Here is a 25,113-nt window from a genome sequence, read left to right on the forward strand (position 1 = left end):
AATGGAATGGGGGTGGCTTGACAGGGATAAATGGGCAACACGGTGGCACAGTGGTTAGCACTGCTACCTCACAGCTCCAGGGACTTGGGTTTAATTCCTGGCTTGGGTCACTGCCTGTGCGGAGTTTGTACGTTCTCCCCATGTCTGCATGGGTTTCCTCCGGGTGCTCCGGTTTCCTCCCACAGTCCGAAAGACGTGCTGGTTAGGTGCGCTGTCCATACTAAATTCTGTCCGGAATAGGCGTCGAGTGTGGCGAATAGGGGATCTTCACAGTAACTTCACTAGTGTTAATGTAAGCCTCTCTGTGACACTAATAAGTAAACTTTAAAAGGAATGGTAAGGGAATGGATGAGATAATGGAATTGGTTAAGTGCAGCAAAATGGCAGGGACAATTATTTGATTACAGTTGAAAAAAGAAATGTTGATGGAGCTTTTTGTCTTGCACTCATATGACAATTCACAAGAGTACCAAATTGTAAAGGGAACAACAATTTATACCTCATACTGCGCACAATACTCCTGGTATGGTCTAATCAGGTCTTTGCATAGCTGAAGCATGACTTGCATCCACTTGTATTTCAGACCTTATAGGTATTATAGGAATTGATTACTTTTTACACTGGTTCATGATGTTTTAATTATCTATGTGCTCATGTGTCTTTGCTCCTCCACTGTTTCTGACTTTTACCAATAAGGATGTACTCATTTAGTAGTGAGCTACTCAATCATCTAAATGGTGCCTTAGCACAGGACATGTCAGGGGAAACCCAGCAAATGCAGCGACACTTCAAACCCTGCAGGGTAATTTGCCATTGAGAGGTTTGCATGCTTCTAAGGTGAGTGCATTTTATTTTAAGCTCTGCTGCGTCCAAACTTTGGCACTGATCAGAGGTGGCATTCTTTTTTAACCTGAACAAGTTAACCACTTATTTGCATGGAGGAGTTGTCTAGTTGTTGCATATTTCCCTCCAAAGATATCTGCGCTGTCGATGAGCAAAGAGAGAGGGAGGGGAGAAGGGCAAACCAGCCCCTAGATTCAACAAGGACTCTCTCAGAGCCCTCTTATGTGTAGTATCCACTAATATGAGCAATTGATGCCTACCCCTGGTAAGAGGAGGAAGCTGAGCCAGACACATGCAGCCTGTGAGGAGGTGGCCTTGGAGGTCAGCAGTATTGAGTTGGTGAAAAGGAAATAGTCCCAATGCCAGAAATGCAGAATGACCTAACGAGGTCGGCCAGGGCAAGTTAAGACCTCAGTATGTGCAATCTTGTGCTAATGTGCTGCAGAGAACGCTCGTAAATTCAGGAGGAAAGTCAATTTGGCTGGATATTAAAGGTCTTAGCAATGATTCAAGAAGCACATAGATTTCTTCATCAATGACATTGTACATTAAAAGCTTCAGTCCAGTTGTAGGATTGGTGGTTGGCAGAATGAATATATGGAGGATGAGCACAGCATCCAGACTGGCACGCATGCAGCTAATAATGAATGCATCCCATTAATTCATCTGAAAATGCAAAAGTACACTCTTACACAGTTTTTGAAGAGAAGCAGGACCACAATACCCATCTCTCTTTGATGTTTTATAGCCCTGGGAGATAGCCAGGAACAAAATATAGCACCCAGCAGAGCTGTCAACAGCTGAAAACAAATCTCTAATTCATATGATTTAAAAATGGATAAACTGTTCATTCAAATAAGCATTCCTAGTAATAAAAATTTACTAAGTGATAAGTTCAGCTTTGGCTTTTAAACCAGCTCTAACAAGCTGCCTCTTAATAAAACTGGAACTACACATGGCATGAATCCGACTCTAATGTCTTGGTATAGTGGTCACACCTTATTATGGCAGACAATTGGGTCATTAACAATCTTAATTGCACAATTATTTTGTATTTACATATTGTGGCTAGGGTTCATACAGTAATGCCCGTCCACCTGCCGTATTAAACAAAAGTAGTGTAAATACACCAGGAATGCCACCCGATGTCATCATGCCCGTTAATTCTTCCCACACTTTATTCATTAAATATCTAAAAAACATTACAAAACATTTTGAAATGTTCAATACATAAAATGAAATGAATTCTAATTTTCTACCTGATCATGTTGCACTCTGAGGTGCTTCAATACAATTGTGCCTATGTAATATTTACTGTATACATTCAATGTGAATCATACAACCCGAGGGGTTCTATACAATTCCCAGTGTCTCAGTGTACTGTGGATGAAATGTCTTAGAGAGCGACCTTTCCCTCATTGCACCTCTGCGGCGGCTGACCCGAGCTTAAAGGTGTCCCTCACCAAGTAGTCCTGGATCTATAACATGCCAGTCTGCAACACTCTCTTCGCACTGGAAAACCAAGAAGTTTCAGGCAGACCAAAAAGTGTATCTCTCCCACTGATCTTCTCTCGTTTCACCCATCAAGAGGCTTGTCCAGTTTGCTGTAGAGTCTCTGTCTCATCATATTGAAATCACTCTTGCCGAAATCTAGAATCTTAATAGCTGTTCTTCATTTTGCCCCCTCAAACACTACATTGAACCTGATCATATTATGATGGTGAGCAGATAAATGTCCACACTCCCATTATGCTGTTAACTAAATTTGGCTCATTTCGCAATACAAAATCTAACATGGCATGCTCCCTTGATAGCTCAAGAACATGTTGCTGCAAAAAACCCAACTGGACACAGTGAAAACATTAACTACCTTTCTAAAATGTGCTAGTCTACTTGTTGCAATCTATATGAAAGTTAAAATCTCCCATTAAAATCACTGTTTTTCCCAAACGTTTGTCTAATCTCTGCATTTGCCACTTCACAGCTGCTACCAGTGAGCTTATCCACAACTCATACTCCTATTTTAAATCATCTTAATTCTACCCATAAAGACTCCACTACCTGCTTATCACTCAATATATTTTTCCGATCATTAGTAATTGTATCATCAATCACCAAGGCTACTTCTTCCCCTTTATCAGTTTTCCTATTTTCTGGTGTGTTTAGTTCCCAGTCCCAATTGTCCACTACTATTTTTCAGTGCAACAATAGCTATCATCACATGGGCATAGAAGGTCTGCAGAGAGATTTGGACAGGCTGAGTGAGTGGGCGAGGATCTGGCAGATGGAGTATAACGTTGACAAATGTGAGGTTATTCACTTTGGAGGAAATAATAGGAAATTGGATTATTATCTAAATGGAAAAAAATTACAACATGCTACTGTACAAAGGGACCTGGGGGTCCTTGTGCATGAGACGCAAAAACCCAGTCTGCAGGTGCAACAGGTGATCAGGAAGGCAAATGGGATGTTGGCCTATATCGCAAGGGGGATAGAATATAAAAGCAGAGATGTCTTGCTGCATCTGTACAGCGCATTGGTGAGGCCGCAGCTGGAATACTGTGTGCAGTATTGGTCCCCTTATTTGCGGAAGGATATATTGGCCTTGGAGGGAGTGCAGAGAAGGTTCACCAGGTTGATACCAGAGATGAGGGGTGTTGATTATGAGGAGAGACTGAGCAGATTGGGTTGTACTCGTTGGAATTTAGAAGGCTGAGGGGGGATCTTATAGAGACCTATAAGATAATGAAGGGGCTGGATAGGGTAGAGGTGGAGAGATTCTTTCCACTTAGAAAGGAAGCTAGAACTTGAGGGCACAGCCTCAAAATAAAGGGGGGTCAGTTTAGGACAGAGTTGAGGAGGAACTTCTTCTCTCAGAGGGTGGTGAATCTCTGGAATTCTCTGCCCACTGAAGTGGTGGAGGCTACCTCGTTGAATATGTTTAAATCACGGATAGATGGATTCCTGATCGGTAAGGGAATTAGGGGTTATAGGGATCAGGCGGGTAAGTGGAACTGATCCACTTCAGATCAGCCATGATCTTATTGAATGGCGGGGCAGGCTCGAGGGGCTAGATGGCCTACTCCTGCTCCTATTTCATTTGTTCTTATGTTCTTGTTCTTATCCGTCCAAGTAGATTTGCTCCTGCATTTCAATCAATTTGCTCCTTATGCTCAATTAATTTGTATATAATAAACACTTATTTGGGCTACAAACCAGTCCTACAGCTGTGTTGTTTTACTCGTGTTTCTTCTTTCTTTCTTCTGGTTTAATCTTTGCCAGTGTCTTCAGTTAAGAGTACATTTTTGGAATGGTAAAATCAGAACCAACATATGTCACAGTAATGCCTGAATTTCCCTAGCCCCAACTTCAACTCCCAATGGATGAAGTAGAGAGGGGACTGGAAATGGTCTGGTCCTCAGCTGTGAATGTTACTCCCTGAGCCTTACCTGCATGCTCCCAGGAGAAACCAGGCAGGTGGCACCAGCTGGCTTGATGGAATGATCCCGTAAGGTAGCTAAGCGGTTAGGAGAAGCTTCAAGTGATGTTCATCCTGGTCTAATCAAAGGAACATTAAATATTTTGAGACCTGTTTGGCCAAACTGCTGGTGTTGAAGTATGTAGCAGGGAAGGATTCCAAGCCATCCAAAAATATTTTCATTCAGGAGGATGACCATTCAAGATTGACACTATTTGTAAAATAAATTCCAAATCAATTAAATCATGAGCGCAATATACCAAATACAATGTAACTATGTGATGCACTATCAATCGAGCCGAAACTAGTTGTGAGCAAGACAAATAGGCTTTTATTAGCAAGAACTTGGAGCCATCCCTGTCGGTGATCTGGTCTGAACTGAGAGCAAGGGGGAGGAGCCACCGCCTTTATACCCAGACCAGGGGGAGGAGACTTGGGCGGAACCGACAGGGATGTGCCACATATACAGGTACTGAGAAATATTAACTACGGTAGTTAACCACTACAGATAACATATAACAGTGGTTTACCACATTATGATTTCATAAATCAACATATCATCTCCTTATGCTGACTGAATCACTACTTTACTTTCAACTTGTTAGGTAACTCAGAGCAGGAGCGCCAGATGGAATAAAACGGTTTTTCTATTTATCAATTCCAGTGCTATCAATATCTCAAATTGTTCAATAAACAAAATACTTGATTTGTCACATGTATTAGTATACAGTGAAAAGTATTGTTTCTTACGCGCTATACAAAGTGTACCGTTCATAGAGAAGGAGAGAGCGCAGAATGTAGTGTTACAGTCAAAGCTAGAGTGTAGAGAAAGATCAACTCAATACGAGGTAGGTCCATTCAGAAGTCTGATGGCAGCAGGGAAGAAGCTGTTCTTGAGTCGGGTGGTACGTGTCCTCAGACTTTTGTATCTTTTTCCTGACGGAAGAAGATGGAAGAGAATGTGTCCAGGGTGCGTGGGTCCTTAATTATGCTGGCTGCTTTTCCGAGGCAGTGGGAAGTGTAGACAGTGTCAATGAGTGGGAGGCTGGTTTGAGTGATGGACTGGGCTTCGTTCATGAGCCTTTGTAGTTTCTTGTGGACTTGGACAGAGCAGGAGCCATAGGAAGCTGTGATACAACCAGAAAGAATGTTTTTTGTGGTGCATCTGTAAAAGTTGGCAAGAGTCGTAGCAGACATGCGAAATTTCCTTAGTCTTCTGTGAAAGTAGAGGCATTGGTGGGTCTCTTTAACTATGGTGTCAGCATGAGAGGACCAGGGCAAGTTGTTGGTGATTTGGACACCTAGAAACTTGAAGCTCTCGAGCATTTCTACTTCGTCCCATGATGTAGACAGGGGCATGTCCGCCACTATGCTTCCTGAAGTGGATGGCTATCTCCTTCGTTTTGTTGACATTGAGGGAGAGATTGTTGTTGTTGCACCAATTCCTCTCTCTCTTTCCTGTACTCCGTCTTGTCATTGTTTGAGATCAGACCCACTATGGTGGTGTCATCGGCAAACTTGAAAATTAAGTTGGGGGGAAATTTGGCCACATAGTCATCGGTGTATAAGGAGTATAGTAAGGGACTGAGGACACAGCCTTCTCGGGCACTGTTATTGAGAATGATCGTGGAGGAGGTGTTGTTGCCTATCCTTATTGATTGCGGTCTGTGGGTTAGGAAGTTCAGGATCCAATCGCAGAGAAAGGAGCTGAGCCCCAGGCCACAGAGTTTGGAGGTGAGTTTCGTAGGAACAATGCTGTTGAAGGCTGAGCTGTAGTCAATAAATAGGTGTCTGAAATAGGTGTCTTTGTTATCTATGTGTTCCAGAGTTGAGTGCAGGGCCAGGGAGATGGCGTCTGCTGTGGACCTGTTGTGGCGGCAGACGAATTGTAGTGGATACAATCTGGTAGGCTGGAATTGGTTCCTGCCATGACTAACTTTTTGAAGCACTTCATAATGATGAATGTCAGAGCCACCGCTTGATAGTCATTAAGGCACGCTGCCTGATTTTTCTTTGGTACCAGGATGGTGGTGCTGCAGATGTTGGAATCAGAAACAAGAGCATATCGCGCTGGAAAAACTCAGCAGCTCTGCCAACATCCATTGGGAGAGAAACAGTTAACTTTTCGAGTCATGGACCCTTTGTCGTAACTGAAAATAAAATTCCGATTAAGTGTCCATGGCTCGAAACGTTAACTGTGTTTCTCTCCTGGGACTGCTGAGATTTTCCAGCACCCTCTGTTCTTGTCTCAAATTGTTCATTTCAACTTCTAAAGTTACAAATCCTGGTCACCTTCTCAATTTTTAATTTTTAAAAAACAGTTAGAATGTTCTTTCTATATGATAAAGTGTTTTAGTGCTTCCAAATGCTTTTGTTATTGTGCTATATTTTGCAGTGTTGTTCAGATGGATTAATGATTGAAAATACATTTTGAAGCAGCTATTAGCATTTATATGCACTCACAAGATTATAGCTGTATTAATTCAGCCATTAATTGCAATCTACGCACTTGATCAATTGATTTTCCAAGGAAGAGCAGAAGTAGGGTGATATATATTGAGAATAAAGGATGTCCCAAAGTTATAAACTGAATAGATTTCCTGCAGTATTTCTCACAAGTAGTCAGTGGCTTGGATCAAATGGTGAAGAAATTTGATGAGAGTGCAAACTGGGGGCACAGGTTGAATCAGCTGAACAAAGAAGGAGTTGAACGGTTTGAGGAAGACATGCATAGTGTTGGAGCATCTGCTTCTGTTATCTGGCAAATAGGAATCAGACTTGGCTTGGTGATAGCATGAGTCAGGAGATTGCAGGCCCAACCTCCATTTGGCTTTGAGCATATAATCCAGGTTTTCAAAGTTTTGCAAAGAGATTTGCTGCAAGTGCCAAAGATTTGTTTAACATCCCATCTGAAAGACACAAAGCTTCATCTGCTATTTTGTAAAAGAATATCATGGCACTACTTGAGAAACAGAGAAGGAATTCTCCTAGTGCTTTGGCTAAACTTTATACCGTCAACAAATAGCATTAGAAATAGTGTCCAATCAGGAATGTCAATACAGTTGACATATTCAGAGGGAAATTGGATTGCAATCCTTTTTCACATTGCAGTAGTGTTAGTACTTCAGAACACTTTATTGGTAATGAAATACTTTGGAACCTCCTAGGGAGATGAAATACATCATATAAAATGCAAGTTCTTTCAAGCTACCTATGTATCACAATGTTTTGGATGAGTTAAAATCACTTTCATTTTTGCTTTGTGAATGAGATCTATGCTGAGATTGAGTGGCTCAAGGAATGGGAAGGTCACTCAGCTATGTCTCAAGGATTTGAGACAAAAGAGGCGATCTTACCATTGTGCCCTGCTGGCCTATGGGGCAAGCACAGTAAGAAGTCTCACAACACCAGGTTAAAGTCCAACAGGTTTATTTGGTAGCACAAGCCACAAGCTTTCAGAGCGCTGCTCCTTCATCAGGTGAGTGGGAGTTCTGTCCACAAACAGAGCATATAAAGGCACAAACTCAATTTACAAAATAATGGTTGGAATACGAGTCCTTACAGGTAATCAAGTCTTAAAGGTACAGATAATGTGAGCGGAGAGAGGGTTAAGCACAGATTAAAGAGATGTGTATTGTCTCCAGCTGGGACAGTTAGTGAGATTTTGCAAGCCCAGGCAAGTCGTGGGGGTTACAGATAGTGTGACATGAACACAAGATCCCAGTTGAGGCCATCCTCATGTGTGCGGAACTTGGCTATCAGTTTCTGCTCAGCGATTCTGCGTTGTCGTGTGTTGTGAAGGCCACCTTGGAGAACGTTTGTGTCAATATGCGCGATCTTCTTGGAGATCCTCTCCACTTGGAGCCGGCAGTTTGCATCTATGGGGCAAGCCAGTAAGATCACAAAGAGCTGAGAAATCAGGTTTGTGCCTGATTTCTCACCTCTCGCGGTTTTACTGACACCAGATATCCGGCATGTTCAACCTAGCGCCCAGAAAGGTAAAACCTAATTTAAAAGAATTTGCGAACCCGAGACAGAATCACTGGGCTCACCTGCCTCAGACACCATGTCAGAGAAAGTTCTCTGATGTGGTTCACCCATCAACAGCAATCAGGCGTGATGGCCTCGCAAGCAGAGCTAGAGGCCATTGAGCCACCCCCCCCTCCACCTCCTAGGAGGTCAGGAGGGGTTGAAAGGGGTGTACTCTTGAGCAGTGCCAGCCTGTGCACTCTGCACAGCGAATGGTGGTGGGGAGGGGGGAACTCATGATCATTCTGGGTTGGGGGAGGGGGGGGGTGGGGAGAATTCGTGATCAGCTGTGGGGCCCCAAGGTAGCATGGGCAGGAGGCCAGGTTTCAGTCACAGAGGCCGGCTGATAGCAGCAGAGGCACTGACAATTCTCTGTTGCTCTCAGAGCACAAAACCTGCACATGCGCAATGGCGCAGTCTGCTGCTACCAGCCGGCTTTCAGGCTATTTAGGCCCACTCCCCCTACTGTCGAGAAACAGATCGAGAGTTTTTAAAAAAAAAATCTTACAGAGTGCATAAAATCCGGCTGGTGGTCTTCCCAAAATAACGGATCTGAAACTCTCCCATTTTCATGCTCATTCTGGACTTAAAAGTTTTTGGTAAGATCAACCCCATATTGTTTGGTGGCTGTTTACAGTAATAAGGTGACTCAAGAACTTAAGTGAACCATATAACCATAGTTCCATGTGATTTTGATTCTTTATTGAGATCACATTTCATAATAAGAAATCAGGTACAACATTTCACCATTGCAATTTGGTGACAGAAAAAAAAGTGTGGTTTATTCAAGACACTTAACCCAATTCTACATCTCATGTTGATGCATAATAATACTAAACGGGGGAGGCAATGCTGCAGTGGTATTGTTGTTGGACTAGCAACCTGGAGACTCAGAGTAATGCTCTGGGAGATCCAGGTTCAAATCCCTTCACAGCAGAAGTTGAAATTTAAATTCAATAAAATCTTGAATTAAAAGTCTAATAATGACCATGAAATCATTGTTGATTGTTGTAAAAACCCACCTGGTTCATTACTGTCCCTTAGGGAAGGAAATCTACTGTTCTTACTTGGTCTGGCCTATGTGTGACTCCAGACTTATAGCAATGTGGTTGACTCTTACATGCCCTCTGAAGTGGACTCAGTTCAAGGCCAATTAGGGATGGGGAACAAATGCTGGCCCAGCCAACAATGCCCACATTTCATGGATGACCAAAAATACTAAATAATACATCACAACACAAAGCACTCATCTCTTCAATAATTCTGTTACCATGGTTATATGGTTCACTCTTCCGATAATGAGACACATTGAATAGAACCTTAGGGTCTTCTGTTCAAATACGTCACATAATTTCTCCTCTAATCTTGAATGAATTAAACAATCACGTTTTTCATAAATATATTATGCAACAATCCCAGTTCCACATGATGGCCAGTTCAGGATATTGTCACAATTACTGCTAGTTTGGAGTGTCTCGTGCTTTAAAATGTTAAAGTGTTCATACAGTGATTTTCATGCAACAAAGCATGCTACTTTGGAATCACAGGAGGCAGAACAATGTGGGAGAATAATTATGCCACACAACCTTTGAGGAAGCTGGGCAAAGATTTAGGAAGAGAGTTCCATAGGGCAGCTGCACTGCACAATGGCCAAACACGCAGATGACTATGGATGAGAGGGAGGAAAAGCATGATGCGCTCGAATGTGAAGAGTGGAAAGGTCAGCATGGTACATAGAGTGAATTACACTGCAATTTGAAATGGACATGCTGGAGGCAGGGAGATAATAGCACCGAGGCCAGGGGTGATCAGTTTTCAGGACTTAGTATGGTGATGGGATATAAATGGACAAAGGTCAGGACGAGTTGAAGAGAAGGTTTGACATGAAATATAAATGTACATTGTAAATATAATCTGTAATTCTCAGTGTGGTTATGTGCAGCGTTTAATGTGCTGGTTAGGTGCATCTCATACATTGTCAGTAGCTTATCTACAGCACGCGTGTAATGTACGTTTACATATTTTAAGAAATATATTTTTGGGCAAAAATATAGTCAATTAATATAGTCAGTTAGAGCAGCACAGTGGCACATTATTTAGCACTGCTGCCTTACAGCGCCAGGGACCTGGGCTCAATTCCGACCTCAGGTGACTGTGTGGAGCGTTTAAGTGGGTTTCCTCCGGTTTCCTCCCACAGTCCAAAGATGCGCTGGTTAGGTGCATTGGCCATACTAAATTGCCCCTTAGTGACAGGGGGACGAGCAGGGTAAATATGTGGGGATAGGGCCTGGGCGGGATTGTTGTTGGTGCGGACCCCATGGCCTCCTTTTGACTGTAGGGATTTGATGATTAACTTTGGTGGGTACTAGTCAGTTGTCGAAGTTCCTGGTGTTGTTTTTTGGTAAGTGGCTTGCTGCTTCGGAATGATAAACAGTTTGTTAAAAAAACTGTAGCCAGAAATTAAACACGGATTCAGAGCAGAGCCCAGCTAAAGTTTAAAGTTTATTTATTAGTCAGAAGTAAGGCTTACATTAACACTGCAATGAAGTTACAGTGAAATTCCCCAAGTCGCCACACTCCGGGTACACTGAGGGAGAAGTTAGCATACCCAATGCACCTAACCCGCACATCTTTCAGACGTGCTTTCAAAAGCTGCGTTAACAGGTCACCTCCCTTAACCACGCCAGAATCCCGATCTCCAATCATGCTCCTCCGCTGAGTTGCCTGTTGGGTCAACCCTGTAAGAAGTTTAACAACACCAAGTTAAAGTCCAACAGGTTTATTTGGTAGCAAAAGCTAGCCTGGGTCAACCCTGGCCATACATAGAACATAGAACAGTACAGCACAGAACAGGCCCTTCAGCCCACGATGTTGTGCCGAGCTTTATCTGAAAGCAAGATCAAGCTATCCCACTCCCTATCATCCTGGTGTGCTCCATGTGCCTATCCAATAACCGCTTAAATGTTCCTAAAGTGTCTGACTCCACTATCACTGCAGGCAGTCCATTCCACACCCCAACCACTCTCTGAGTAAAGAACCTACCTCGGACATCCTTCCTATATCTCCCACCATGAACCCTATAGTTGTGCCCCCTTGTAATAGCTCCATTCACCCGAGGAAATAGTCTTTGAACGTTCACTCTATCTATCCCCTTCATCATTTTATAAACCTCTATTAAGTCTCCCCACAACCTCCTCCGCTCCAGGGAGAACAGCCCTAGCTCCCTCAACCTTTCCTCATAAGACCTATCCTCCAAACCAGACAACATCCTGGTAAATCTCCTTTGCACTCTTTCCAGCGCTTCCACATCCTTCTTATAGTGAGGTGACCAGAACTGCACACAATACTCCAAATGTGGTCTCACCAAGGTCCTGTACAATTGCAGCATAACTCCATGGCTCTTAAACTCCAACCCCCTGTTAATAAAAGCTAACACACTATAGGCCTTCTTCACAGCTCTATCCACTTGAGTGGCAACCTTCAGAGATCTGTGGATATGAACCCCAAGATCTCTCTGTTCCTCCACAGTCTTCAGAACCCTACCTTTGACCCTGTAATCCACATTTAAATTTGTCCTACCAAAATGAATCACCTCACGTTTATCAGGGTTAAACTCCATCTGCCATTTTTCAGCCCAGCTTTGCATCCTATCTATGTCTCTTTGCAGTCTACAACAGCCCTCCACCTCATCCACTACTCCACCAATCTTGGTGTCATCAGCAAATTTACTGATCCACCCTTCAGCCCCCTCCTCTAAGTCATTAATAAAAATCACAAATAGCAGAGGACCAAGCACTGATCCCTGTGGCACTCCGCTGGCAACCTGCCTCCAGTCTGAACATTTTCTATCCACCACCACCCTCTGTCTTCGATCAGATAGCCAGTTACCTATCCAATCGGCCAACTTTCCTTCTATCCCACACCTCCTTACTTTCATCATAAGCCGACCATGGGGGACCTTATCAAACGCCCTACTAAAATCCATGTATATGACATCAACTGCCCTACCTTCATCAACACACTTAGTTACCTCCTCAAAAAATTCTATCAAATTTGTGAGGCACGACTTGCCCTTCACAAATCCGTGCTGACTATCCCGGATTAATCCGCATCTTTCTAAATGGTCATAAATCCCATCCCGAAGGACCTTTTCCATCAACTTACCAACCACCGAAGTAAGACTAACCGGCCTATAATTACCAGGGTCATTTCTATTCCCTTTCTTAAACAGAGGAACAACATTCGCCACTCTCCAGTCCTCTGGCACCATCCCCGTGGACAGTGAGGACCCAAAGATCAAAGCCAAAGGCTCTGCAATCTCATCCCTTGCCTCCCAAAGAATCCTAGGATATATTTCATCAGGCCCAGGGGACTTATCGACCTTCAGTTTATTCAAAACTGCTAGTACATCCTCCCTCCGAACATCTACTTCCTTCAGCCTATTAGCCTGTAACACCTTCTCTTCCTCAAAAACATGGCCCCTCTCCTTGGTGAACACTGAAGAAAAGTATTCATTCATCACCTCGCCTATCTCTACTGACTCCATACACAAGTTCCCACTACTGTCCTTGACCGGCCCTAACCTCACCTTGGTCATTCTTTTATTCCTCACATAAGAGTAAAAAGCCTTGGGGTTTTCCTTGATCCGACCCGCCAAGGACTTCTCATGCCCCCTCCGAGCTCTCCTAAACCCCTTTTTCAGCTCATTCCTTGCTAACTTGGAACCCTCAATCGAGCCATCTGAACCTTGTTTCCTCATCCCTACATAAGCTTCCCTCTTCCTTTTCACAAGACATTCCACCTCTTTTGTGAACCATGGTTCCCTCACTCGGCCATTTCCTCCCTGCCTGACAGGGACATACCTATCAAGGACACACAGTATTTGTTCCTTGAAAAAGTTCCACTTTTCATTCGTGCCTTTCCCTGACAGTTTCTGTTCCCATCTTATGCCCCCTAATCTTGCTTAATCGCATCATAATTACCTCTCCCCCAATTATAAACCTTGCCCTGCCGTACAGCCCTATCCCTCTCCATTGCAATAACAAAAGACACCGAATTGTGGTCACTATCTCCAAAGTGCTCTCCCACAACCAAATCTAACACTTGGCCCGGTTCATTTCCCAGTACCAAATCCAATGTGGCCCCACCTCTTGTCGGCCTATCCACATATTGTGTCAGGAAACCTTCCTGCACACACTGCACAAAAACTGCCCCATCCGAACTATTCGACCTACAAAGGTTCCAATCAATATTTGGAAAGTTAAAGTCCCCCATGACAACTACTCTGTGACCCCCACACCTATCCATAATCTGCTTAGCAATTTCTTCCTCCACATCTCTATTACTATTTGGGGGCCTACAGTAAACTCCTAACAACATGACCGCTCCTTTCCTATTTCTAACTTCAGCCCATATTACCTCAGTATGCAGATCCCCCTCGAAGTGCCTTTCTGCAGCCATTAAACTATCCTTGATTAACAATCTACTCCTCCACCTCTTTTACCAGCTTCCCTACACTTAGTGAAACATCTACACCCCGGAACGTCCAACAACCATTCCTGTCCTTGTTCTACCCATGTCTCCGTAATGGCCACAACATTGTAGTCCCAAGTACCAATCCATGCCCCAAGTTCATCTACCTTGTTCCGGATGCTCCTTGCATTGAAGTAGGCACATTTCAACCCACCTTCCTGTCTACGGGTACCCACCCTTGACCTTGATACCTTCCCCAATACCTCACTACCCTCCACACTGACTTCCGGACTACAACTCCTTTTCCCATCCCCCTGACAAATTAGTTTAAACCCCCCTGAAGAGCCGTAGCAAATTTCCCTCCCAGGATATTGGTGCCCCTCTGGTTCAGGTGCACCCCGTCCTGTTTGTACAGGTCCCACCTCCCCCAGAATGTGTTCCAATTATCCACGTAGCTGAAACCCTCCCTCCTACACCATCCCTGCAACCACATGTTTAACTGCACTCTCTCCCTGTTCCTCAACTCGCTATCACGTGGCACCGGCAACATACCAGAGGTGACCACATGTTTTGTCTTGGCTCTCAGCTTCCAGCCCAGCTCCCTAAATTCCTGTTTTAAATCCCCGTCCCTTCTCTTACCTATGTCGTTGGTACCAATGTGTACCATGACTTGTGACTGTTCCCCCTCCCCCTTAAGAATCCGGAAAACACCGTCCGAGACGTCACGGACCCTGGCATCCGGTAGGCAACATACCATCCGTGAGTCTCTTTTGCTGCCACAGAACCTCCTATCTATCCCTCTAACAAACGGGTCCCCAATAACTATTGCCCTCCCACTCTCCCCCTTACCCTCCCGAGCCACAGGGACGGACTCAGTGCTGGAGATCTGCTCACTGCGGCTCACCACTGGTATGTCGTCCCCCTCAACTGCATCCAAAGCGGAATACTTGTTGCTAAGGGGAACGACCGCAGGGGATCCCTGCACTGACTGCTTCCTCCCAGCCCCTCTCACTGTCACCCATCTATTTTCCTTTCCTGGAGTAACTATATCCATGAAGCTTCTGTCTATGGCCACCTCTGCCTTCCTAATGATCCTAAGTTCATCCAACTCCAGCTCCAGTTCCCTAACACGGTTTTGGAGGAGCTGCAGATGGGTGCACTTCCCACAGGTGTAATCAGTGGCGTCCCTCATCTCAAACATACTGCAAGAGGAACATTGCACTGCCTTCACACCCATCCCCTCCAGATACCTTGCCAATACCACTTGCAGATAGAGTTGCTCCAATGGAACAATGAGCTTCCCCCCCCCCCCCCTTTTCCTAGGAATCCACGCGGACTGAACTTAAGATACATGGTCAGTAATTCTGGCAGCTAAATAAATGAAATTGCTTTCTCTTTAAATCGTGTTCAACTTTGTGATTAAATGAACTACTTTCGTTAAAAATAGCTGTCAAATAACTAATTTGACATGAACATTGAAACTACATAGAAGTGACATTTAACAAATCGCTGTGCTATTGACGTAACCAGCGCCACAGGTTACTTGTAGATGGATTTATCTGCGTCACAGATTCACTTAAGATGGTCCAGACCAGACTCCAAATGAAATTATTTTCCACTGATGTATCCTAGCACACAAGGCAATTTAGCTAACTTGCACTAAAAGTCATAAACTGAATTAAAGGCGGCATAAGAACGGTTCACAATCTGACGGACTGTAGTACAGTTAGCATTCTGAATCTTTGCCTCAAGGAGTGCATGACATGAAAACCTACAAGGATATTTATGCTCACTACCAACTCTCCTGTGGTAGTATTGCTCATTTTAAGTCAGATAGTAGACTTTTTAAAATCACAGCAATTTAATGCCACATAAAAGGAGAACATTTATTTTCCGCTGAAGTCGAGATCAGAAAGGCTAAATATTCAAGCAGTCAGAGGCTTGAAGGTAATACAGAGTTCGTTGGTCAGGTTGGAAACGGACTGATCCTTATAACTTGGTTAATATTTTGGGTTGGCGATTGCCTCTGTGAGGGGGGGTGGGGGGGGGGGCAGGTGGTGGTAAGGTGATGTTCCGGAGAGTTGGTGCAAACTTGATGGGCCGAATAGCCTCCTTCTGCGCTGTAGGGATTCTATGGATATTCGCAATGACAGGCTTCTTTTTTACATAAAGCTTCTGAAACCCAGTCCGATGGGGGTTAGGATCAGTTTATAATTAAACAGGAAGGAAATGTCTGTGTACAGAACAATGTTATAATAAACAGAAATCTCCTTTGATGCAGCCTCTCCTGGTTTCACTTGGTAGGTTTCGGTGCTGCGAACGCATCATTCTTCAGCGACAAAGCTGCATGTTTTTATTTACACAACTGTTAAATAAATAGAAATGTCGATTCAAAGTTATTTTCTAACGAGGCTGTAGATGGGGTTTTTTGGGGGCATTAAGAACTGGCAGGGTTCTGGTCTTTTGTGATTTGAGTGCTCCGCTCTGAATTAAAATATCTGCTTTATCCATTAAAAGAAGACTGGACATAAAAATAGGCATTTGACAGTGCGAGAAAACATTTAAAGTGTGGCGGGTAGAATCCGCACACTTCCATAAAAACAAAATCGATGGCATAATTTGTAACTTAAATGATACTGCTTTTTACTGTAGGGCTGCCAGCAATAGGGAGGTAGGGAGGTGTTGCTGGATATCGAGTTTTTACAATGGCTTTTTCACGGCGAGTTGAAAGACGAGGAGTATCCATGCAGGAATGTCAGGTCGACTGTTTTGGAGGCTGAACAGGTGTCAGAAGACACATGAAGGTGGACATACTTGCTGACCAATCTCTGGACCCAAAAGCCAGTCTCCTACAACCAACTGAATACACCGCACCGCCACCCCCTCATATCGTCCAGCCACCCCCTCATCCACATCATGAAACTCCCGTCAGCTAATGCCTCTTCCCCTACGGACATTCAATTAACCCTACTCTAGTCTCATGCCAAACAACTCATCTCCCTCTCCATTTATCCGACATCTACTGAATTACGGCTAACTCCTTCCCCCACACCATGATTTTCTAACCACATAATCTCAAGTGAAGCATTTTAAAACAGTAAATGTAGTTCATTTTGTCGCTGCTTGCGGTGGCACGGTCTTTGACGGTGCAGAAGGATTTTGCAATGTAATAAATCCGAACACAGTTTGTAAAGCAAGAGAAACGTTATTAAAAAGTATTTATACAATATTAATTGATTTTTAAACAATGAAATCACATTGTTTTCCGGGATTTGATCAGATCAAAATCTGTTCGATACCCGGCAGATCAGATCCCGGATCTGTCGGGAATCGAACCCAGGTCCCTGGCGCTGTGAGGCAACTGTGCCGCCCAATCATTTTATGAGTGAAGTTTCCTTTAGAGGCACTAGTGATTAACTAACAAAGCAGACTGGACGATCCAGCATCATTTAAACCTCATATTTAAATCGGCAATCTCATTTGAACCGGTTGCAATCCAATTCAATACCATGTCAAGGTCACACAAATTTAATGTACAATGACCAATTAAATGAAGACACAGGTAGCCAGAAGTGATTTCCGTAGGCATTTCATTCTCCTCAGACACTCAGACATTTCTCATACCGCAATGCTGGACCATACACTTTTCTCCAACCACCGAACCCCTTAGAATTGCTTGCCTAGCAGTTACTCTCCAGGTATTCGCCAGTCAACGTGGTTGAAACACACCTACATTACAATTATCCAATTTGTTTTCTCCTATATTGTCCAAATGTGTGGATTTATTGCACAACAGCTATGAACTTCCTATTTTCAAAATCCATCAGTGATTTGGGAGGAGGAAGAACATCAAGGTCGAGCAGGCAAACCTTTCATCAAGGTGTCAATTACACAGGAATAAAATCTCTCTGACACAAGGTGGATCAGACTACATAAGCAGGTCCTTGCACAGATTGAACTATTTTACTCAGTTCCTGATTTTTTTGGATTTAAAAAAGCTATTGACCCTTTACAAAGACGTTTTATCAGCACTGGGTCTGTACTCTCTACACTGACATTTCCCTGGCCCTAGTCTAATCTGGTTTGCATTCATTTCAGCTCTGACGAACGGTCATCCAGACTGGAAATGTTGCCTCTATTCTCCCTCCACAGATGCTGTCAGTCCTGCTGAGATTTTCCAGCATTTTCTGTTTTCTTTGCATTTATTTGTGATATTTTAAAGTTAAAGATTATTTATTAGTCACAAGTAAGGCTTACATTAACACTGCAATGAAGTTACTGTGAAATTCCCCTCGTCGCCAGACTCCGGCGCTTGTTCAGGTCAATGCACCTAACCAATCTTTTGAAATGTGGGAGGAAACTGGAGCACCCGGAGGAAACCCATGCAGACACAGGGAGAACATGCAAACTCCACACAGAGTGACCCAAGGCGGTAATTGAACCCAGATCCCTGGAGCTGTGAGGCAGCAATACGAACCACTGTGCCACCCACTCATTTTATGAGTGAAGTTTCCTTTAGAGGCACTAGTGATTAACTAACAAAGCAGACTGAACAATCCAGCATAATTTAAACCTCATATTTAAATCGGCAATCTCATTTGAACTGGTTGCAATCCAATTTACAAATGATTTAAATATTTTTGTGATGTGCAAAAAACCCTGTTACTTGTCAAATCACAAGTCATTGGCAGACTTTGAAATGATACCCTGGGAACCCAAGTGCAGGTAATTTATATATTAGAAAACATTGAGCCGGAATATTGGTCCAGGTGCAGCAGTCAGAAAAACATTCCTGACTATCCTCTGTTTTTGAGCTGTTAACCAATCCACACATTCAATGTTCTTTCAATCCCCCATTTTTTTTCGAGAATACATTCCTTTTTCATTGAAAAAAAAGACACAAATCAATGTCAATCTTTTCTTCGAGAATTGTATTGTAGAGTGAGTTCGCTGTTCACGTGTGAAACTCGTGCAGTGCTGTCCTATTTACAGATTACATAACTGTTCCCATTACGAGCTCAGTGAGAACGTGGCTCGAGTCACGAATGGATGTTCCTGCACACTGTTCCCCCCGTCACCAGGACAACGCCGACACAGTTCCTTCCCCCCCTCCCAACGTCATCAGGACAACGCTGATACTAGTCCCCCCCCCCCCCCCCGAGTCATCAGGTCAACGCCGACACTGTCCCGGTCCCCCCCCCCCCCCCCGTCACCAGGACAACGCCGACACCACCCGCCCCCCCCCCCCCCAACCAGGACAACGCCGACATCGTCACCCCCCCTCCACACGTCATCAGGACAACGCTGATACTATTCCCCCCCCCCCCCCCCGAGTCATCAGGTCAACGCCGACACTGTCCCGGTCCCCCACCCTCCGTCACCAGGACAACGCCGACACCACCCGCCCCCCCCCCCAACCAGGACAACGCCGACATCGTCACCCCCCCTCCACACGTCATCAGGACAACGCTGATACTATTCCCCCCCCCCCCCCTTCCACCCCCCCAAGTCATCAGGTCAACGCCGACACTGTCCCCCCCCCCCCACCCCCGTCACCAGGACAACGCTGACACCGCCCCCCGCCCCCCCTCACCAGGACAACGCCGACACCGTCCCCCCCGCTTTCCCCTCCCTCCACCCCCCCCCCCCCTTCCCCTCCCTCCACCCCCCGGTCACCAGGACAACACCAACACCGCCCCCCCCCCCCTCACCAGGACAACGCCAACACCGCCCCCCTCCCCTCACCAGGACAACGCCAACACCGCCCCCCCCCCCCTCACCAGGACAACGCCAACACCGCCCCCCCCCCTCACCAGGACAACGCCAACACCGCCCCCCTCCCCTCACCAGGACAACGCCAACACCGCCCCCCCCCCCTCACCAGGACAACGCCAACACCGCCCCCCCCCCCCCTCACCAGGACAACGCCAACACCGCCCCCCCCTCACCAGGAAATCGCCAACACCGCCCCCCCCCCCTCACCAGGACAACGCCGACACCGTTCCCCCTCCGTCAACAAAAACAGAAGAATGCTGGAAAATCTCAGCAGGTCTGACAGCATCTGTGGCGTGAGAACAGAACTTAAAACTTCGAGTCGAAATGACCCTTTATCAGAGCTAAGGGCAAAGAAAATCAGAAAAGATTTATACTATTTGGGGGGTGGGTGCTGTAATAGAACAAAGAGAAAGTAAATGAGGATAAAGCTGGCTGAGGGAGGTGCTAACAGTGTCCATTAAGAGACCAGAATGTGTGAATGGGCAGAACAGAGGTACAGATGGTTAAGGGAGATGGGGGAGGGGGGGGGGGGGTGTAATAAGGAGAGTGGGAAGAGAAAAGTGGGAAAATGGAAAAGAGAAAGAAGAATGATAAAAGTGGATGAATGAGATGAAAAGAAGAAACAGAATGAAATAAAATAAATGGAAACAGGGAGAAGGTGGAAGGAAGAGTTCGTGCACCGAAGTTGTTGAACTCAATGAATATTACTCAACTTAATGAAAATTTACCTCAGTATTCACGGTGGAAAAAGACCTGGGTGGTTGTACTACAGGATTGAGGCGGACTGAAAAGATTGAGTATGTGGACATTAAGAAAGAGGATGTGTTGGAAATTTTGAATAGCATCAAGATAGATAAGTCGCCAGGACCGGATGGGATGTACCCCAGGTTACTGTGGGAGGCGAGGGAAGAGATTGCAGAGCCTCTGGCAATGATCTTTGCGTCATCGATGGAGACGGGAGAGGTTCCGGAGGATTGCGGATGTGGTTCCTATATTCAAGAAAGGGAATAGGGATAGTCCAGGAAATTACCAACCAGTGAGTCTAACCTCAGTGGTTGGTAAGTTGATGGAGAAGATCCTGAGGGACAGGAATTATGAACATTTAGAGAAGTTTAGTATGCTCAAAAGTAGTCAGCACGGCTTTGTCAAAGGCAAATTGTGCCTTATGAGCCTGGTGGAGTTCTTTGAAAATGTGACTAAACACATTGACGAAGGAAAAACGGTAGATGTGGTTTACATGGACTTCAGCAAGGCGTTTGATAAGGTCCCCCATGCCAGATTTCTCGAGAAAGTGAGAGGGCATGGGATCCAAGGGGCTGTTGCCTTGTGGAGTCAGAACTGGCTTGCCTGCAGAAGGCAGAGAGTGATTGTCGACGGGTCTTTTTCTGAATGGAGGTCGGTCACAGTAGAGTGCCCCAGGGATCTGTTCTGGGACCCTTGCTGTTTGTCATTTTCATAAATGATCTGGATGAGGAAGTGGAGGGATGGGTTGGTAAGTTTGCCGACGACACGAAGGTTGGTGGTGTTGTGGATAGGTTGGAGGGATGTCAGAAGCTGCAGCGTGACATAGATAGGATGCAAGACTGGGCGGAGAAGTGGCAGATGGACTTCAACCCGGATAAATGTGTAGTGGTCCATTTTGGCAGGTCAAATGGGAGGAAGGAGTATAATATCAAGGGTAAGACTCTTAGCAGTGTAGAAGATCAGAAGGACCTTGGGGTCCGGGTCCATAGGACTCTTAAATCGGCCTCGCAGGTAGAGGAGGTGGTTAAGAAGGCGTATGGTGTGCTGGCCTTCATCAATCGAGGGATTGAGTTTAGGAGTCGGGAAATAATGATGCAGCTTTATAAGACCCTCGTCAGACCCCACTTGGAGTACTGTGCTCAGTTCTGGTCGCCTCATTACAGGAGGGATGTGGAAATGATTGAAAGGGTGCAGAGAAGATTTACAAGGATGTTGCCTGGATTGGTTGGCTTGCCTTATGAGGATAGGCTGAGGGAGCATGGTCTTTTCTCCTTGGAGAGACGAAGGATGAGAGGTGACCTGATAGAGGTGTACAAGATGTTGAGAGGTATAGATCGGGTGGAATCTCGGAGGCTTTTTCCCAGGGCTGAAATGGCTGTTACAAGAGGACACAGGTTTAAGGTGCTGGGGAGTACGTACAGAGGAGGTGTCAGGGGTAAGTTTTTCACTCAGAGGGTGGTGGGTGAGTGGAATCGGCTGCCGTCAGTGGTGGTGGAGGCAAACTCAATAGGGTCTTTTAAGAGACTTCTGGATGAGTACATGGGACTTAATAGGATTGAGGGTTATAGGTAGGCCTATATATAGGCCTGGGTAGGTAGGGACATGACCGGCGCAACTTGTAGGCCGAAGGGCCTGTTTGTGCTGTACTTTTTCTATGTTCTGTGTTCTATGTTCAGTCCGGAAGGCTGTAAAGTGCCCACTTGGAAGATGAGGTGCTGTTTCTCCAGGGGCAACACCCACAAAGTACCCCCTGTCACCGGGCAACGCCGACACCGTGCCTCCCGTCACCGGGGCAACGCCGACACTGGTCCTCCCCGTCACCGGGGCAACGCCGACACCGGTCCTCCCCATCACCAGGGCAACACCGACACCGGTCCTCCCTATCACCGGGGCAACGCCGACACCGGTCCTCCCCGTCACCGGGGCAACGCTGACACTGGTCCTCCCCGTCACGGGTCAACGCCGACACTGGTCCTCCCCATCACCGGGGCAACGCTGACACCGGTCCTCCCCATCACCGGGGCAATGCCGACACCGGTCCTCCCCGTCACCAGGGCAATGCCGACACCGGTCCCCCCGTCACCGGGGCAGCGCCAACACCATTCCCCCCATCACCGGGGCAATGCCGACACTGGTCCCCCCGTCGCTGGGGCAACGCCGACACCATGCCCCCATCATCGGGCAATGCCGACACCGTTCCCCCAGTCACCGGGGCAACGCCGACACTGTTCCCCCGTCACTGGGGCAACGCCGACACTGTTCCCCCCGTCACCGGGGCAACACCGACACCATTCCCCCAATCACAGGGGCAACGCTGACACCGTTCCCCCGTCACCGGGGCAACGCCAAAACCATTCCCCCCGTCACTGGGGAACACCGACACCGTTCCCCGTCACCGGGGCAACACTGACACCGTCCCCCATCTCCAGGGCAACACCAATACCATCCACCCCATCACCGGGGCAATACCGACACCATCCCCCCGTCACCAATGACAACACCAACACCGTCCCCTGTCCCCGTATCAACACCGACACCATCCCCTCGTCACCGTGACAACGTCAACACTGTCCACCGTCACCATGACAACACCAACACCGTTTCCCCCGTCACCAGGACTGTTTGGACACTGTCCACCCCTCACCAGGACAATCCGGACAACTGGGACACTGTCCCCCTTTCTTACCTCCAGCGGTTCACCCCAACGTTGGAGGAACCGGCAAACCAAGGATCGAGGATGTAGACGCAGCGGACGGTGGTGGCGCCCCGCAGAGCCTCTCTGAGCGCGGGGTTGTCATGCAGCCGGAGTCCCTTGCGGAACCAGTGGATGGAGTGTGTCTCCATGTCAATGCGGGGCAGTGACAGAGACAGCACTGACACTAGCGGCGGCAGCAGCGCAGCGCCATTCCCGCCCCGGACTCCGCATTAACTGTCAGCCTGCCCTCGCGCCGCGCCTATTACCCTGCCCCACACGGAGCGCGAGCCCGTCCCCTACCCTGCTCCCATTGGACAGCGCTAACGGCCCCGCCCCATTACCCTGTTCCCATTGGACAGTGCTGCCGGCCCCGCCCCATTACCCTGTTCCCATTGGACAGCGCTGCCAGCCCCGCCCTTCCCCTCCTCCCATTGGACACCGTCGCCAGCCGAGCACTTACCCTGCTCTAATTGGATAGTACTGGAGAGCCCCGCCCCTTGCCCGGCTCTGATTGGATAATACTGGAGAGCCCCGCCCCTTGCACGGTTCTGATTGGACAGTGCCCCAATTACCGCCCATTGCCGATGAGCTGCTTCTCTGCTGAAATGATGTGGAGACTGTGTCGGCTGAAAGGCAGCTCCAGGGGCAGTGGGTCCCGCAGCCTGAGTGAGGCAGTCAGTGTGAGGGGAGGTTTGATTAGAGAGCGGCTGGACATCACATTCACGATGCGGAGGTGCCGGTGTTGGACAGTAAGAAGTCTCACAACACCAGGTTAAAGTCCAACAGGTTTATTTGGTAGCAAATACCATAAGCTTTCGGAGCGCTGCTCCTTCGTCAGATGGAGTGGTCTCTGTTCTCCAACAGTGCACAGACACAGAAATCAAGTTACAGAATACTAATTAGAATGTGAATCCCTACAGCCAGCCAGGTCTTAAAAGGTACAGACAATGTGGGTGGAGGGAACATTAAACACAGGTTAAAGAGATGTGTATTGTCTCCAGACAGAACAGCTAGTGAGATTCTGCAAGACCAGGGGCAAGCTGTGGGGGTTACTGATGATGTGACATAAATCCAACATCCCGGTTTAGGCCGTCCTCATGTGTGCGGAACCTGGCTATCAGTTTCTGCTCAGCGACTCTGCGCTGTCGTGTGTCGTGAAGGCCACCTTGGAGAACGCTTACCTGAAGATCCAAGGCTGAATGCCCATGACTGCTGAAGTGCTTTAGCCTGTCTTGATGCTCTCTCCACTCCCATTGTTTTGTTTCTTAAAGACTTGATTAGTTGTAAGTATTCGCATTCCAACCATTATTCATGTAAATTGAGTCTGTGTCTTTATAAGTTCTGTTTGTGAACAGAATTCCCACTCACCTGAAGAAGGGGCTTAGAGCCTCGAAAGCTTGTGTGGCTTTTGCTACCAAATAAACCTGTTGGACTTTAACCTGGTGTTGTTAAACTTCTTGAAGTGCTCCCCCACAGGAAGAGAACAGTCTTGCCTGGTGATTGTCGAGCGGTGTTCATTCATCCGTTGTCGTAGCGTCTGCATGGTTTCCCCAATGTACCATGCCTCGGGACATCCTTTCCTGCAGCGTATCAGGTAGACAACGTTGGCCGAGTTGCAAGAGTAGGTTCCGTGTACCTGGTAGATGGTGTTCTCACGTGAGATGATGACATCCGTGTCGAAATCCGGCATGTCTTGCAGAGGTTGCTGTGGCAGGGTTGTGTGGTGTCGTGGTCACTGTTCTCCTGAAGGCTGGGTAGTTTGCTGCAGACATGGTCTGTTTGAGGTTGCATGGTTGTTTGAAGGCAAGAAGTGGGGGTGTGGGGATGGCCTTGGCGAGATGTTCATCTCGCGATGTCCTGTGTTTGTCTTCTGAGGAGGTCGGTGCGGTTTTTCGCTGTGGCGCGTCGGAACTGTTGATCGATGAGTCGAGCGCCATATCCTGTTCTTATGAGGGCATCTTTCAGCGTCTGGAGGTGTCTGTTGCGATCCTCCTCATCCGAGCAGATCCTGTGTATTCGGAGGGCTTGTCCGTAGGGGATGGCTTCTTTTACGTGTTTAGGGTGGAAGCTGGAGAAG

General features: G+C 46.6%; 1 protein-coding gene across 1 annotated transcript in view; it reads right to left on the bottom strand.

Annotated features, from left to right (window-relative positions):
• Positions 1 to 23,254, bottom strand: part of LOC144511919 (cryptochrome-1-like) — a 97,613-nt gene extending 74,359 nt beyond the window's left edge. Inside the window, exon 1 of the mRNA XM_078242375.1 lies at positions 23,028 to 23,254. Coding sequence (XP_078098501.1) covers positions 23,028 to 23,185 — 158 coding nt within the window. The 5' untranslated portion in view covers positions 23,186 to 23,254. The remainder of the gene's footprint in view (positions 1 to 23,027) is intronic.
• Positions 23,255 to 25,113: the final 1,859 nt, after the last annotated feature.

This window comes from Mustelus asterias, chromosome 25, assembly GCF_964213995.1.
Source record: "Mustelus asterias chromosome 25, sMusAst1.hap1.1, whole genome shotgun sequence".
NCBI lineage: Eukaryota > Metazoa > Chordata > Chondrichthyes > Carcharhiniformes > Triakidae > Mustelus > Mustelus asterias.